This window comes from Pristiophorus japonicus, chromosome 7 (assembly GCF_044704955.1).
Source record: "Pristiophorus japonicus isolate sPriJap1 chromosome 7, sPriJap1.hap1, whole genome shotgun sequence".
Lineage (NCBI taxonomy): Eukaryota > Metazoa > Chordata > Chondrichthyes > Pristiophoridae > Pristiophorus > Pristiophorus japonicus.
In genome coordinates, this window is record NC_091983.1 from 241,775,310 (window position 1) to 241,792,776 (window position 17,467).

The following is a 17,467-nucleotide window of genomic DNA, read 5'->3' on the forward strand; positions in this document are numbered from 1 at the left end:
AATTTCATGGCTATAGTGTTTAGGTAGGAACAGGCCAGCTCCATGGGCAATGGAAGAGAAGAGGCCCGTTAAAGGTAAGTCTCTAATTATGTTTGTCGGCCCCGGAGGAGCAGGGGAACAGACAGGGTAGATAGAGAAAAACTATTTCCGCTGGTCGGGGAATCTAGGACTAAGGGGCATAGTCTAAAAATTAGAGCCAGACCTTTCAGGGGTGAAATTAGAAAACATTTCTACGCACAAAGGATGGTAGCAGTTTGGAACTCTCTTCTGCAAATAGCAATTGATGCTAGATCAATTGTTAATTTTAAATTGGAGATTGATAGCTTTTTCTTGACAAAAGGGATTCAGGGATATGGGCTAAAGGCGGGTCTATGGAGTTATGTTGCAGATCAGCCATGATCTCATTGAATGGCGGAACAGGCTCAAGGGGCAGAATGGGTTATTCCTGTTCCTATGAGTAATAATCTGCTTTAAATGACAAGGTTTTAAATGGAATAAAGCACAGTTACACCTAATATTATAACACACTGATTTTCCTACATGCTTCCCTGATCTCTGGATTTATACATCTCCCCACTACGTCGTTATTATCCAGCAAGGGCTGTCGTCTATTACCATGGAACAGAGACAAAAGCAATTGGGGGGAGAAATTGGGGTCATTTGCGCGTCCTGTTAACGCGTCCCGTCAGTGCTCCTGGGGGCACTAACGGGTGCAAACGACTTTGTGAATGGGTGCGGCATCGCTAACGACTCCCGCTAAATACGGCAAGAGTTTAGCAGCGGCACTACGGTGTTACGCCCCGATCTCCTGCGCCCGGTGATCGTGACTCATTGACTCCGTTTTTGCCCCAAACCCTGATTTGGTTATCACCCTCTGAAGCTGCGCCGGGCGATGACAGGAAACAGCTTCAGGGGATGCGTACTGGGCAGCCAGCCGCTAGTGCAGCAAAAGTTAAAGGGGAGGTGGCGGGCTGCTCGCCAAAAAATGGGCGCTTTTCCCACCACCGCTGCCGCTTTGGACGATGGGGTCTGTTCCGCGATCGCTCAGCCTGACACTCTGCCTGAGTGCTGGGCTGCTCGCATGGCACCTCCCTCCCCGTTGGTCCAGGTAGGTCCCGTTTTATTCTGCAGAGTAAGCAGCTTGGGCCCTTCCCTATAAGTCAGGGAACAGACGCTCCTATGCGACAGCGCTATGCGGCCCAGTGCGTAGCGCTGCTGAGCGGTGTGCCCCGCTACTGGCCTAGAAAGGAAGTGCAGTGATTGAGTTAGCCCTCCACTTCCTTTCGGGGGCGGTAACTTCATTTTCTCGCCTGGAAACTCTTTTGAGTTAACCTGCAAAAACATAAAACATTAAAACCATGCCACCCGACCTGGGTGACACAGCAGACATTTTCAAGGCCCCCTTTTTTTTTGGTTTTTTTTTTGGGGCGCTAAAATCAAATTTTTCCAGTGCCCCCTATAAAAGGGGAGGGGGACACTAAAAGCACCGGAACAATGTCTTGCACCTTGCAAGTGTGACCGCCCCCAAACGGGGTGCACCCGAACTTCTAATTGATCTTTACCTTCCCCACAGGTGCCCGATAAGAGTTTACAAGTATTCTACTCACATGATGTCAGCATTTGGGTGCAGGCCAAACACCTGAGGGGTGTCAGTGATAGGTAGTGTCTGAATATACTCCATATAACTCTCCAAATTGAGACAAATTGGAATACTATAACCAGTATAAAAGTTGAACTTGGAATCAAAGGTCTTCTCGTTGAACCACACCTATATATCAAGAACATAAAGCAGTTACATCAAGTATACTTCACTCTAAGACACAACTTATTGCTTTAAACTAAGTTACTAGCTATACTACCGAGGATAACTCGATTCAGGTTATTGCAAAGCTACGGATTGATGAGAAATTAATCACAGTTTTATTTATGAGAAGAATCCAGAGCTACAAGAAAATTCTTCAAAAACAACAAAGCAGAATTAACTACTTTCTGTTTTTAAGGAATGATGTATCTACAAAACTCAGTAAGATAACGTTCTGCTAATTGTTTCGAACTGATTCTCCTTTTTCTCCACTTTCATTCGTTAATTTTTCTGTAATGCTTCCTGGGTAGGTTGACAGCATGTGGCAAAAATACAGTATTGTTACAGAAATGTTCCTATTGGTCAAATTGGGTTGCATTCTCCTTTAACACTATGAAATATACCAAGCATAATGCAAGTTATGACCCCAATCTAATTGGGGAATTGATAGTGTTCCAGTGCTTAATGCTTGCTGTTTCGTTGTCCTGTCCGACATGAAGAATAAGACCAATGCCACAACAATATAGCTTTCTAATTTGCACCAAAACTGGATAATTAATGTATGGCCCAGATTTTATTGTCAAAAAAAGTGAGGCTAATGGTACTCACCTTTGTTTATGTGCAAATGGAACAGCAACTTCAGGCAAGGCGCAGATGCGCGGTTAAACAAATATCCAAAAGTTGCTCTCTGTTAGCTTTGCAAAAACAGCATCTTGCTGTCTGCCTCACTATTGAATGGCGTGAAGTTGCTGTATTTGTGGGGTAGATGTGAACTAAACTCGGCACAGAAAGTTAGGACTGGTCTAAAGTAATGCAAGGAGCCTATCTTGGAGCCATTTAAGGTTCGCGCATATTTAATTAAGCCTGGATTCAGATACAGGGGGCTTTTCAGCTGTCAATCAACCTTTCTGATGCTGAACATGTCCTATTACAAGCTTGGAGGGAATTTCATTCCCTTAGCTTATAATTGTTGTTGGAGATTTAAAAAAACGTCAAATATTAAGGGCGAAAAATTCGGATCCGTAGGCCTGATTTCTCGGTGTTACAGGTGCTGTTTTGTGACAAAAATAATGCCCATGCCAAGCCGCACGCTTCGAATTTGTGCCGCGCTGAACACCATCTTGGTGAGGGTGTTAGCATTGGCGTTGGGAGCATGCACCAGCAATATGTAGAGTAGGCAGATTGTGATGTCAATCAATGTGCAACACTGATTTGACACCAGTCCAGCCATTTTCGTCCTCAACACTGGCGCAAATTCCATATTAACCTCACACAGCTGAAGATGCGTTCAGCAGCAGCAAGGACCTCAGGGAATAGTGCTCCACATGGAAAATACCTTGGTTCTGAATTCAAGTGTTGTGGTCAGACCACTTGCTCCCAGTCACGGGTGCTTTAGTTGTCATCCCCCTTGGCCTGCTGCATGACAGGGAGATGGAGCAGAGGCAGCAAAGGACAAGCTGCTCGCAGAGGGAGGATGAGGTGGGCAATAAGGGCTCTCTGCAGGAGGCCTTCCCCATCAATAGGTCTTCTGAGAGCAATTCACTTACCTCAGCCTGAGCCAGGGGCAGTGTGTGAGGCGACTGCACTTTACGAGTGAGGTGCTCACAGAACTGTCACCTCTTGCAACCAGACCTGCAGCTTCATTCGAGGGCAAGCACGGCGCTGCCAATGGCTGTCAAGGTGACCAAGGCCCTCAATTTCTTCATGTTGGAATCCCTCCAGGCTTGAGCAGGCGACATCTGTAACATCTCCCAGTTTGCCACCACTGATCCTTTTATGCCAGGAGAGGGAATTTCATTGCTTTCTCTCAGACCAGAGGGAAGCAGACGGAACGTGCATGTGGCTTTGCCAGGATAGTGGGCTTCCCCATGGTGCTGGATGCCATTGACTACACGCACGTGGCTTTGTGAGCGCTGAATCTAAATGCTGAGATGTACTGCAACCCACAAAGGTTATCACTCGCTGAACATGCAGTTGGTGGGCAACCGTACTCAGAACATCATGATGGTGAATGCCCGGTATCCTGGAAGGAGTCTGTCATGTACGTATGCTTGGGTTTACTAACCACCAGGTGGCGCCACTGTTGGAGATCATTGGGCTGTGCGCACTTGTGTGCGACCCAGGAATAAAAGGCCAGCCATCTTGTAATGTAATCACTTTGGGCCCTAATAAAGCAGAGCCAGGTTTGTACCTGTTCGGAGTTTACAGTATTCAGTCTATTGAGTTATTGCATACACAACAGAGTCCTAATGCTTTTATTCTGTGCCATTCCGCTGTTCCCTCAGTCTTTGTGCCACCAAGACAAACCAGAGGGTAGCTACTGGGTGACCAGGGCTGTCCGCTGAACACCTGGTTTATGACTCCACTCCGCAACCCAAACACATGAGGGCATCGTGTACAATGAGAGCCATGCTGCCTGATAGAGCAAAGAGCACTTCTGCTGCCTGGACCACTCTGGAGGAACCCTGCTGTACTCAGCAGAGTGAGTCGAAAGATTCGCCATCATCTGTTGGATGCTGCACAACCTCGAGACCTTGCCACCAGGCATATGGCGACCAGCTGAGGAGGAGGAGGAAGCGGAAGGGAGGAGACAGCCACTTTCTGCCCGGGTTGCCCCGATCGACGCATCCGATTGCGGTACCAGTGAAAGCAACCACAATTCCCCATTCAACAAAGGTCCCACGCCGTACCTTTCCTCTGTTACTGATCATCACAGCGTCCTCTTAGCCGCAATGCTGAAATAAAAGCCATCCAATCCATCCAATATTACATAACAAAGTCAACTAATCAGCCTAGTGCATCCCTTAGTACCTGTCTTACCAGTGTGACTTTGCCTGTCCTAGTGCTGCTACGAAGTGGCTGCAGTAGTGGAAGGCTGCTGACTTTCAGTGGGGGAGACTGCAGATGGCCTTGCAGGATGACCTCGAGCACGTCAGAGCCTAGAACATCCAGCTTTAGACTGCACCACCTTGGCATGGACGGCAGCACTCTGTGCTGGCTGGCTGGCAGGAAACTGCAGGGGCACTGGTGGAGTTGCAGTGGTGGGAGAACGGATGCTGTCATCCTGGGAGAGGACAATAGGTTCTTGCACTACGGAGCCACAGCCACTCCCCTGGGGCGGTGTCTCAGCAAGTCTAGCCATCTGTTGGACAGATTGGTGGACTGCTGTGACACTCTGCAAGCCCCTTTCCACACTGGTAAATGCAGCCACGATGGCAGCAGTCTGAGCTTGCGTGGCAGCAAACTGAGCCTGCATGAGAGCAGTCTGAGTTTCCATGACAGAAGTCTGCGTTTCCACTGCAACATTCAGATGTTGGGTGGCTTCTGCTTGTGCTGCAATGGAAGCTGAGACATCGGCCATCAAACGCTGCATCATAGTTCGGTCTACAAGTGCGCTAATGGATCTGCCCATCACTTCTGTGCTAGAAATCATGGACTATAATCTCTGCGCAAAGCCCTGTGCAAGGTTAGTGACGGACTCCTTGATACTGCACTCAAGATTTTTGGCAGGCCTGCCAATGCTCCAAGCATTTTGTTGTGCATACCCATCAGCGTTCTGCTGGTAGGCTACCTCCTCAAGGTCCTCATCTGGGCATCTGCAGCATAACTCGTGTTGACCTCATTCTCTGGGGAGCTGGTACCTATCCACTCGTGCCCAGTGACTCACCACGTGCAGAGCCCGCCTCTAAGCCATCCTCTAAAGTCTGTGCAGTGCCAGTATCTGAGCTGGTAGCTGCGAGTATCAGATCGAGTGACAGTGCTTCATCACTCTGCTCTCCCTCACCTTGCACCACTGGATGGGCAGGTTGGATTTCTTCGTACTCTGAAATGAGAAAGGGACTGGGTAGGTGAGTGGTGGGAAAAGTAAGTGATGCATTTTTACACCCTGAGCATCTTGTAGCTGAGAAGAGATTGGGGGGACGCAGGTTGTGAGACGCAGGATTACATATGAGGATACCGATATCTTGTATTCTTTCAGCCCCACCTCTGGCCACAAACTCAGTGGTGCTTCCCCTAAGAATGACCAGCACTGTCTCCTCCATGGGGATGAGGTTATGCAGCCTTGCCTGTCCCCTGGCGGATAGGTGCTGTTGGCACGAGTTTCAGCCACCATTTCCTGCAAGCGAAAGGGAAGTGGGTCAGTGAGTGTGGTGTAATGTGTTTGGGTGATATATCTATCATGTTGAATAGCTGACAATGTTTGCAAGCTGTGTGTGTGAGGGGGAGGTGAAGCCATGAATGTAAGGTATGAGTTGTGTTTGGTAGAGATTGTTGCTTGGTGAGTATTGGGGGTGTTGTGCATTGAGCAGTGTGTGAGGCTAGTGGTGCAGATGGTGGAATTCATGGGATGTGGGCATTGCTGACAACATTTGCATTTATTTCCCATCCTAATTGCCCTTAAGGCGGTGAAGGCGCTGCAGTTCGGGAAGTGAAGGTACTCCCACAGTGCTGTTAGAGGCGAGGGGGTGGGAAATTCCAGGATGTTGTCCTAGCGTGTATTTGGACTTTCAGAAGGCTTTCGACAAGGTCCCACACAAGAGATTAATGTGCAAAGTTAAAGCACATGGGATTGGGGGTAGTGTGCTGACGTGGATTGAGAACTGGTTGTCAGACAGGAAGCAAAGAGTAGGAGTAAATGGATACTTTTCAGAATGGCAGGCAGTGACTAGTGGGGTACCGCAAGGTTCTGTGCTGGGGCCCCAGCTGTTTACAATGTACATTAATGATTTAGACGAGGGGATTAAATGTAGTATCCCCAAATTTGCGGATGACACTAAGTTGGGTGGCAGTGTGAGCTGCGAGGAGGATGCTATGAGGCTGCAGAGTGACTTGGATAGGTTAGGTGAGTGGGCAAATGCATGGCAGATGAAGTATAATGTGGATAAATGTGAGGTTATCCACTTTGGTGGTAAAAACAGAGAGACAGACTATTATCTGAATGGTGACACATTAGGAAAAGGGGAGGTGCAACGAGACCTGGGTGTCATGGTACATCAGTCATTGAAGGTTGGCATGCAGGTACAGCAGGTGGTTAAGAAAGCAAATGGCATGTTAGCCTTCATAGCGAGGGGATTTGAGTACAGGGGCAGGGAGGTGTTACTACAGTTGTACAGGGCCTTGGTGAGGCCAAACCTGGAGTATTGTGTACAGTTTTGGTCTTCTAACTTGAGGAAGGACATTCTTGCATTCTTGCAGCAAAGGCTCACCAGACTGATTCCTGAGATGGCGGGACTGACATATCAAGAAAGACTGGATCGACTGGGCTTGTATTCACTGGAGTTCAGAAGAATGAGAGGGGATCTCATAGAAACGTTTAAAATTCTGACGGGTTTAGACAGGTTAGATGCAGGAAGAATGTTCCCAATGTTGGAAGTCCAGAACCAGGGGTCATAGTCTAAGGATAAGAGGTAAGCCATTTAGAACCGAGATGAGGAGAAACTTCTTTATCCAGAGAGTGGTGAACCTGTGGAATTCTCTACCACAGAAAGTTGTTGAGGCCAATTCACTAAATATATTCAAAAAGGAGTTAGATGTAGTCCTTACTACTAGGGCGATCAAGGGGTATGACGAGAAAGCAGGAATGGGATACTGAAGTTGCATGTTCAGCCATGAACTCATTGAATGGCAGTGCAGGCTCGAAGGGCCGAATGGCCTACTCCTGCACCTATTTTCTATGTTTCTATGTTTCTATAAAGGAACGGCGATATATTTCCAAGTCAGGATAGGGTGTAACTTGGAGGGAGACTTGTAAGTAGTGATGTTCCCAAGCACCTGCTGCCTTGCCCTTCTAGGTGGTAGAGGTTGCGGGTTTGGGAGGTGCTGCCGAAGAAGCCTTGGCAATTTGCTTCAGTGCATCATGTAGATATTATATACTGTAGCCATGGTACGCCGGTGGTGGAGGGAGTGAATGTTCAAGGTGGTGGATGGGGTGCCAATCAAACGGACTGCTTTGTCCTGGGTGGTGTTGAGCTTCTTGAGTGTTGTTGGAGTTGCACTCATCCAGGCAAGTGGAGAGTATTGCATCACACTCCTGACTTGTGCCTTGTAGATGTTAGAAAGGCTTTGGGAAGTCAGGAGGTGAGACACTCGCCTCAGAATAGCCAGCCTCTGACCTGCTCTTGTAGCCACAGTTTTTATGTGGCTGGACCAGTTAAGGTTTTTCTCAATGGTGACCCCAGGATGTCGATGGTGGGGGATTCAGCGATGGTAATGCTTTTGAATGTCAATGGGAGGTGGTTAGACTCTCTCTTGTTGAAGATAGTCAATGCCTGGCACTTGTGTGGCGCGAATGTTACTTGCCATTTATCAGCCCAAGCCTGAATGTTGTCCGGGTCTTGCTGCATGTAGGCACGGACTGCTTCATTATCTGAGAAGTTGCAAATAGAACTAAACACTGCAATCATCAGTGAACATCCCCACTTCTGTCCAGGGGTCCGGGCCCCCGGCGGTATCCAGGCCTCTCCCCGGTGGCGTCCGGACGTTCGTTCCCCCTTCGGGGACAACTGGGCCTCTACTTCCCCGCGGTGCTCCTGGTGCGGTCTGGCCAGGGTTTCGTGTGGCTGCGGAGGCTGGCAGCACCCATGGAGCAGTGCCAAGGGAGCAACCTACTACTGACTTACACTTTCAACTTTTAATCAACCTTTAAACTTTTAATCAACGTGAGAAACTTTTAAACAATTTGGAAAAATTTTCTGGAACCTTTGGAGAAACTTTTGAATAATTTTGGAAAACCATTGGAATAAACTTTGGAATAAACTTTTAAAACATTCCTCAGAACTCCAGCAGACAACTGACCTTCCTAATGCCTGTCCCAAACCAAGCCTCGGGTCACCTACCATCAATGGCGCTACTCGGCGCCGAGCTTGCGGCCAACATCTCGCCTTAGGCAACTAGGCCCATACAGCAGTGTCTGGTCTCTAGTTGTCTTGGACCCCCTTGCCACTGGATCAAGACCTCGCTCAGCTAAGCCCGTGTGGCTGCCGGTGTGCAGCGGCCACCCCACGTCAAAAGAACTCACGCACAGGCATCTTCCACTTCGTTAATATGACGTTCGGGACCTGGAACGTAAGGATCCTCATGGAAAACCCCAACAGCGACAGGCTGGAATGCCGCACCGCCATAGTTTCCCGGGAACTTAGACGCTTTGACATTGACATCGCCGCCCTAAGCGAGACCCGGTGGGTAAGGGAAGGCCAGCTCAAGGAACAAGGTGGAGGTTACAACTTTTTCTGGAAAGGAAAACCAGAGGAAGAACGCCGCATTCACAGTGTCGGCTTCGCCATCAAGAATGAGCTGGTCGACCGCCTCAAAGACTCCCCCTGCGGGGTTAACGAACGCCTCATGACTCTTCGACTCAACCTATCCCGGAACCAATGCGCCACAGTCATCAGTACGTGATAGTCTGCATCCCAGAGTACTTAAGGAAGTGGCCCTAGAAATAGTGGATGCATTGGTGGTCATTTTCCAGCATTCTATAGACTCTGGATCAATTCCTATGGATTGAAGGGTAGCTAATGTAACATCACTTTTTAAAAAAGGAGGGAGCGAGAAAACAGGGAATTATAGACCAGTTAGCCTGACATCGGTAGTGGGGAAAATGTTGGAATCAATTATTAAAGACGTAATAGCGGCACATTTGTAAAGCAGTGACAGGATCGGTCCAAGTCAGCATGGATTTATGAAAGGGAAATCATGCTTGGCAAATCTTCTAGAATTTTTTGAGGATGTAACGAGTAGAGTGGACAAGGGAGAACCAGCAGATGTGGTGTATTTGGACTTTCAAAAGGCTTTTGACAAGGTCCCACACAAGAGGATTAGTGTGCAAAATTAAAGCACATGGTATTGGGGGTAATGTACTGACGTGGATAGAGAACTGGTTGGCAGACAGGAAGCAAAGAGTAGGAATAAACGGGTCCTTTTCAGAATGGCAGGCAGTGACCAGTGGGGTACCGCATGGTTCAGTGCTTGGACCCCAGCTGTTTACAATATACATTCATTATTTAGATGAAGGAATTGAGTGTAATATCTCCAAGTTTGCAGAAGACACTAAGTTGGGTGGCAGTGTGAGCTGTGAGGAGGATGCTAAGGTGACTTGGACAGGTTAGGTGAGTGGGCAAATGCATGGCAGATGAAGTATAATGTAGATAAATGTGAGGTTATCCACTTTGGTGGCAAAATCAGCGAGGCAGAATATTATCTGAATGGTGATAGATTAGGAAAAGGGGAGGTGCAATAAGACCTGGGTGTCATGGTACATCACTCATTGAAGGTTGGCATGCAGGTACAGCAGGCGGTGAAGAAGGCAAATGGCATATTGGCCTTCATAGAAACATAGAAACATAGAAAATAGGTGCAGGAGTAGGCCATTCGGCCCTTCTAGCCTGCACCGCCATTCAATGAGTTCATGGCTGAACATTCAACTTCAGTACCCCATTCCTGCTTTCTCGCCATACCCCTTGATCCCCCTAGTAGTAAGGACCTCATCTAACTCCTTTTTGAATATATTTAGTGAATTGGCCTCATAGCGAAAGGTCTTACTACAGTTGTACAGAGCCTTGGTGAGGCCACACCTTGAATATTGTGTTCAGTTTTGGTCTCCTAATCTGAGGAAGGACATTTTTACTATTGAGGGAAGTGCAGCGAAGGTTCACTAGACTGATTCCCGGGGTGGCGGGACTGACACTTGAAGAAAGACTGGATCGACTCGGCATATAGGCTTATTTAGAAGAATGAGAGGGGATCTCATCGAAACATTTAAAATTATGACAGGATTGGACAGGTTAGATGCAGGAAGAATGTTCCCGTTGTTGAGGAAGTCCAGAACCAAGGGTCACAGTTTAAGGATAAGGGGTAAGCCATTTAGGACCGAGATGAGGAGAAACTTCTTCACTCAGAGAATTGTGAACCTGTGGAATTCTCTACCACAGAAAGTTGTTGAGGCCAGTTTGTTAGATATATTCAAAGAAAGTTAGATGTGACCCTTACGGCTAAAGGGATCAAGGGGTATGGAGAGAAAGCAGGAATGGGGTACTGAAGTTGCATGATCAGCAATGATCATATTGAATGGTGGCACAGACTCGAAGGGCCGAATGGCCTACTCCTGCACCTATTTTCTATGTTTCTACGTTTCTATGTACACCCCAACACTCGATGTAACAGATGAGACCAAGGAGAGTTTTTATTCCAACCTCGAAACATCCCTGTCCCGCGTCCCCGAGGGTGACAAATTGATCCTCCTAGGTGACTTCAATGCCAGGGTCGACAAAGATACAGCCCTCTGGGGAGGCGTGATTGGCAGAGAGGGGGTAGGGAAAGCCAACTCCAGCGGTACCCTACTCCTGACAAAATGTTTAGAACACAAACTCCTCATCACCAACACCCTGTTCCGCCAGAGGCATCGTGGCAACACCCTCGCTCCAAACACTGGCACCTGCTCGACAATGTCATCGTCCGAGCCAGGGATCGCAAGGATGTGTGCATCACCCGCGCCATGGCAGGAGCTGACAACTGCTGGACGGACCACCGCCTAATTCGATCCATCATCGGCATTAACACAGCCCCAAAGCACAGGGGACAGCAGAAGCAGTGCCGCAAAAAAGTTAATGCCAGGGCACTTAAAGACCCAGCTAAGAGAGTTCTATGTAGCCAGCGCCTCACAGCTAACCTGGCGTGCCTTGATGACCCTGAACGCAGAATGCCCACAGCGCTTGGTCTGCCTTCCAGGCCTCCATAACCAGTGCCTGTGAAGAGACACTTGGTCACTCAACCAGAAAACACCACGACTGGTTTGGTGACAATGGTCAGGAGATCCAAGAACTAATAGATCGCAAGCGCAGGGCATTTCTGAGCCTCAAGCAACAACCCAACTCAGGAGCAGGAAAGCAACATTACAGGCGGCTCAAAGCTGAGGTCCAACAAAAAACCTGGGACTAAAGAACAGGTGGTGGATGGAGAAAGCACTGGAGACACAACAACTGGCCGACAGCCACGATATGCGAGGATTCTTCATTGCAGTCAAGGCCACCTACAGTCCAAACTCCCAAGGCCCCACCCTACTGCTGGCCAAGAAAGGGGAAACACTCATCAAGGACACTGAAACTGTCAGGACCTGCTGGAAGGAGCACTTTGAAGATCTCCTCAATCGAGACTCTGCCTTTGACTCGAGTGTTCTCGACTCCATCCCACAGCATGCGACCCGCCACCACCTCAGTGAAACCTCAACCTTGCACGAGGTAGGAAAAGCCATAAAACAGCTCAAGAACAACAAGGCTATGGGAGCGGATAGAGTCCCTGCTAAGGCGCTAAAGTATGGCAGAGAGTCGCAATTGGCGCGGATATATGACCTCATCTCTCTCATCTGGAGGGAGGAGAGCGTGCCGGGAGATTTCAGAGATGCAGTGATCGTGACCATCTTTAAAAAAGGGGGACAAGTCCTACTGCGGCAATTACAGGGGAACCTCCCTGCTATCAGCCACTGTGAAAAATGCAGGGAGCAGCGCCACCCTGATACATGGCCTTTTTCGACCTTACCATGGCCTTTGACACTGTCAACTGCAAGGGTCTATGGAGCGTCCTCCTCCGTTTCGGATGCCTCCAAAAGTTTGTCAACATCCTTCACCTGTTCCACGACGACATGCAGGCTGTGATCCTTACCAACGGATCCATTACAGACCCAATCCACGTCCGGACCGGGGTCAAACAGGGCTGCGTCATCGCCCCAACCCTCTTCTCAATCTTCTTCGCTGCCATGCCCCACCTCACAGTCAACAACCTCCCCGCTGGAGTGGAACTAAACTGCAGAACCAGTGGGAAGCTGTTTAACCTACGCCGCCTCCAGGCCAGGTCCAAAATCACCCGAACCTCTGTCGGTGAGCTACAGTACGCGCACATTCTGAGGCTGAACTCCAGGATATAGTCGACGTATTTACTGAGGCATACGAAAGCCTTACGCTAAACATCTGTAAGATAAAGGTCCTCCATCAGCCTGTCCTCGACACACAGCACTTCCCCCGAGTCAAAAAGATCCACGGCGCGACCCTCGACAGCGTGGACCATTTCCCTTTTCTCGGGAGCCTCTTACCGATAAAAGCAGACATTGATACGGGGATTCAACACCGCCTCCAGTGCGCCAGTGCAGCCTTCGGCCGCCTGAGGAAAAGAATGTTTGAAGACCAGGCCCTCAAATTTATCACCAAGCTGTAGTAATACCCGCCCTCCTGTGTGGCTCAGAGGCATGGACGATGTACAGAAGACACCTCAAGTCGCTGGAGATATATCACTAACGATGTCTCTGCAAGATCCTATAAATCCCCTGGGAGGACAGGTGCATCAATGTCATTGTCCTCGTCCAGGCCAACATCCCCAGCATTGAAGCACTGACCACATTCGATCAGCTTCGCTGGGCAGGCCACATAGTTCGCATGCCAGACATGAGACTCCCTAAGCAAGTGCTCTATGCAGAGCTCCTTCACGGCAAACGAGCCAAAGGTGGGCAGCGGAAACGTTACAAGGACACCCTCAAAGCCTCCCTGATAAAAGTGTGACATCACCACTGACACCTGGGAGCCTCTGGCCAAAGATCGCCCTAAGTGGAGGAAGTGCATCCGGGAGGGCGTTGAGCACTTCGAGTCTCAACGCCGAGAGCATGCAGAAATCAAGCGCAGGCAGCGGAAAGAGTGTGCGGCAAACCAGTCCCACCAACTCCTTCCCTCAATGACTATCTGTCCTACCTGTGACCAGGTCTGTGGCTCTCGTATTGGACTGTTCAGCCACCAAAGAACTCACTTCTGAAGTGGAAGCAAGTCTTCCTCGATTCCGAGGGACTATGATGATAGGATGATGGCCTTTTGATGGAGGGAAGGTCATTGATATAACAGTTGAAATTGGTTGGGCCTCAGACACTGCCCAGAAGAGCTCCTGCAGCGATGTCCTGGGGCTGAGATGATTGGCTTCCATCAATCACAACCGTCTTCCTTTGTGCTTGGTATGGCTCCAGCCAGTGGAGTGTTTTCCCCCAATTCCCATTGACTTTAATTTTACTGGGGCTTCTTGATGCCATACTCTGTCAAATGCTACCTTTATGTCAATGTCAGTCACACACATCTCATCGCTAGAATTCAGCTCTTTTGCCCATGTTTGGACCAAGACTATAATGAGGTCTGGAGCTGAGTGGTTCTGGCAGAACCCAACAATGGCATTTGAAGATGAATTCAGTGACCTTGACCACAGTCATTAAACTTCCTCCTCCACTGCAACCACATCTTTGGGGCTACACTGCTGGCATTCACCACAGCAGCTATCTGCTGTCATTACACTTTACACTATTGCCTGGGGGCCCTCTGTCCCCCTGTGGAAACAGCATCTCTCTCCTCCTATCCATCTCCTTCACTAAGACCTCCAGTGTTGTACCAAGAACCTTGGTGCATGCTCTCTCCCCTGTTGTGCCATCATTAAGTGTTGTTCACTGTTTTCCCCAGGCAGTTGAATGAGCTGCTGCAGGCAGAATGCAGCTCCCCTTTAAGAGGTGCAGACTGCTTTTAAGTCGTGAAGGATAGCTTTCAGTGATTCTGGCCTTGCATGAACTTGGGCCCCCTTCTGAGCGTTCAGCCACTCAGTGCAGGGCTGAATGCCACAGTCATGGCAATGAGCGGGCGGCACAAAGTTTGCGTGCTGCCTGCATTCCTTGGAACGGACGCGGGTTGGTTGTGCATTGAGATCTCCGCAACCATTTCTGGTCCTCAATTTCTAGTCCTCAATTTTTTAATTTTGTTTTTACTTCTCCTTTTTGTACCTTTTTCTCTCTCTCTTAAACCAATCTTTCTTTCACCTCATTATTTCTCTTTCTGTACCTGATTTTACATTGAATTCACCCACTCTGATTTACACTTTCTTCTCAGTCCTTACGGCGTTAATTTCACAATGTTTCAATCTGACTGGCCAAGGAGATATAGGGTTGCTCATGTACCTATTCTCTCATGTACCTTTAATGACTATTGGGGGAATTTTAATCACCACCCCTCCTCCTGCCCCCCTACCCACATACAGGTGGGACAGTGGCAGGGGGTATAAACTGTTAAAAGTGAGAAACAAGATCCCGACTGCCTCAGATTTTGTTAGCAATTTGGAAGATGAGGCTCGTGAAATATGGCACCTATAGGGAGGCGAGAACTTGCTAACCTGGTACCTAGGTGCTTTTCCAGCAATGCTTATGGGCCAGGAAGAGCAGGAGTGCTTCTCCCCTCCAGCCTCTTCAACAAACCTGCCATGATCTGCAGATGACCTCGCGATCCATTCTCTCACCCCGATTCGATATCTCCCACACGAGACCTCTCGAGCTGATCTCCCCCTACAATCATCACACTCCCCCATGATCAGATTTCTCCCCATGATCTTCAGACCCCGCACTATCTGAACTCTCTCCTGTGATCACCAGATACCAACGCGATCAGATCTCTCCCCGCGAGCTTCAGATCTCTCTCCACGATCTTCAGATCCCTCCCCGTGATCAGATCTATCCCCCATGACCAGCTCCCTCTCCCGTAATCAGATCTCTCGCCCGCGAACTTTAGACACCCACGATCTTCAGACCCCTCCCGTGATCAAATCTCTCCCTGATCTTCGGACCCCCTCTCCCCGTCCCCCCCCCATGAACTTCAGACCCCTCCGTGATCAAATCTCTCCCTGATCTTCGGACCCCCTCTCCCCGTCCCCCCCCATGAACTTCAGACCCCTCCGTGATCAAATCTCTCCCTGATCTTCGGACCCCCTCTCCCCGTCCCCCCCCCCCATGAACTTCAGACCCCTCCGTGATCAGATCTCTTCCTGCGATCAGATCTCTTCCCTGCAATCTTCAGGCACCCTGTGATCAGATTGGAATAAGAAAATTCTAATGATGACTGCGCTCCTTGTATTTCCATGATTCCCAGCAGCTGACGCCCGCCCCTCTCCCTCCCTGTAAATATTGGGCCCTATTTTGGAGTGTAAAATGTTTAGGACTAGGGTTACCTTGGTAAAACAGTTTAGAAGACGTTTGTCATAGTCGTCTGTAACTCGTCCTCCGTATTGAACTTCCCCGAGCATGTAACGTATAGTAGTCCATGACACACCCTGGAGAAAAACAATTGCAAGAAAGAGTATCTCATTCAAGTGTATAGAGTCTCAGCAAAAAAAGTACCTTGATTTGGATAACTGAGAAAGATCCACTTCCTGAGTAATATCTTTAGTATTTTGGGATAATTGTATTAATAACTTAGGATGGTAGAAGTTCTTTACATAGGATTACCTAGGATATGTGGCACAGAAACAGGCTATTTGCCCCAACCAGTCCATGTCGCCATTTATGCTCTACTCGAGCCTCCTCATCTAACACTCTAACCTTTTATTCCTTTCCCCCTTGTATGCTTATTTAACTGCCCCTTACACGCATCTATATTATTCGCTTCAACCATTCCCTGTGATAGTGAGTTCCACATTCTCATCACTCTCTGGGTAAAGAAGTTTCTTCTGAGTTCCCTACTTGATTTCTTGGTGACTATCTTCTATTGATGGCCTCTAGTTTTGCCCTTCCCCACAAGTGAAAACGCTCTCTCTGTATTTACTCTATCAAAACCTTTCATCATTTTAAAGACCTCTGTTATGTTACCCTTCAGCCTTCTCTTTTCAAGAGAAAAGACACCCTTTCCTGATATGTATTCCCTCGCATTTCTGGTATCATCCTTATAAATCTTCTCTGCACCATCTCCAGTGCCGCTATATCCTTTTTATAATATTGCGACCAGAACTGTACATAGTACTCTCCTAAGTGTGATCTAACCAAGATTCGATACAAGTTTAGCATAACTTCACTGCTTTTCAATCCTATCCCTTGAGAAATAAACCCTAGTGCTTGGTTTGCTTTTTTTATGGCCTTGTCGTTACTCTTAGCGATTTGTGCATTTGTACTCCGAGATCCCTTTGCTCTTCTATTCCATTTAGATTTGTATTTTCCTATGTGAAATTCCTATTTTTCTTAACAAAATGTAACACCTCACATTTATCTGTGTTGAAATTCATTTGCCAATTATAGGCCCGTTCTGCAAGTTTATTAATGTCTTCCTGTAATTTGTTGAAGTCCTCCTCCATATTGACTTTCCCCCCCAATTTGGTGTCATCCGCAAATTTAGAAATTGTGTTTCAGATTCCAAAGTCTAAATTGTTAATATAAATTGTGAACAACAGTGGTCCCAGCACTAGTCCTTGTGGAACACCAATTCCCACCTTCTGCCACTGTGAATAGCTTCCCTTTTCCCCTTGAAGTGAGCTCACTATCCATTCTGCTACTAGTCCCCTGACTCCACATTCTTTGACCTTATTCATTAGTCTATTATGTGGTGCCTTATCGAAGGCCTTTTAAGTAACTAGATAAATTACATCTACTGCATTATCCTTGTCTACTCTCTCTGTTACCTCTTCAAACAATTCAATGAGTTTGGTCAAGACTTTCCCGTTTGAAATCCATGCTGACTATTCATTATATTATTTTTGGTTTTTAGATGCTCTTCTATTTTCTCCTTTCATAGGAATTCCATGATTTTTCCTATAGCAGGTGTTAAGCTGACTGGTCTACAGTTCTCTAGACATTTAAAAAAAATGTTTTTTATTCATTCCTGGGATGTGGGCATCACTGGC

The 17,467-nt window shown here is 48.0% G+C and overlaps 1 protein-coding gene across 1 annotated transcript in view; it reads right to left on the bottom strand.

Moving 5' to 3' along the window:
• Positions 1-17,467, bottom strand: part of LOC139266712 (dynein axonemal heavy chain 8-like) — a 2,132,242-nt gene that overhangs the window by 49,535 nt on the left and 2,065,240 nt on the right. Inside the window, exons 93-94 of the mRNA XM_070884298.1 lie at positions 15,806-15,907; positions 1,608-1,768 (exon numbers count right to left, since the gene is read on the bottom strand). Coding sequence (XP_070740399.1) covers positions 1,608-1,768; positions 15,806-15,907 — 263 coding nt within the window. The remainder of the gene's footprint in view (positions 1-1,607; positions 1,769-15,805; positions 15,908-17,467) is intronic.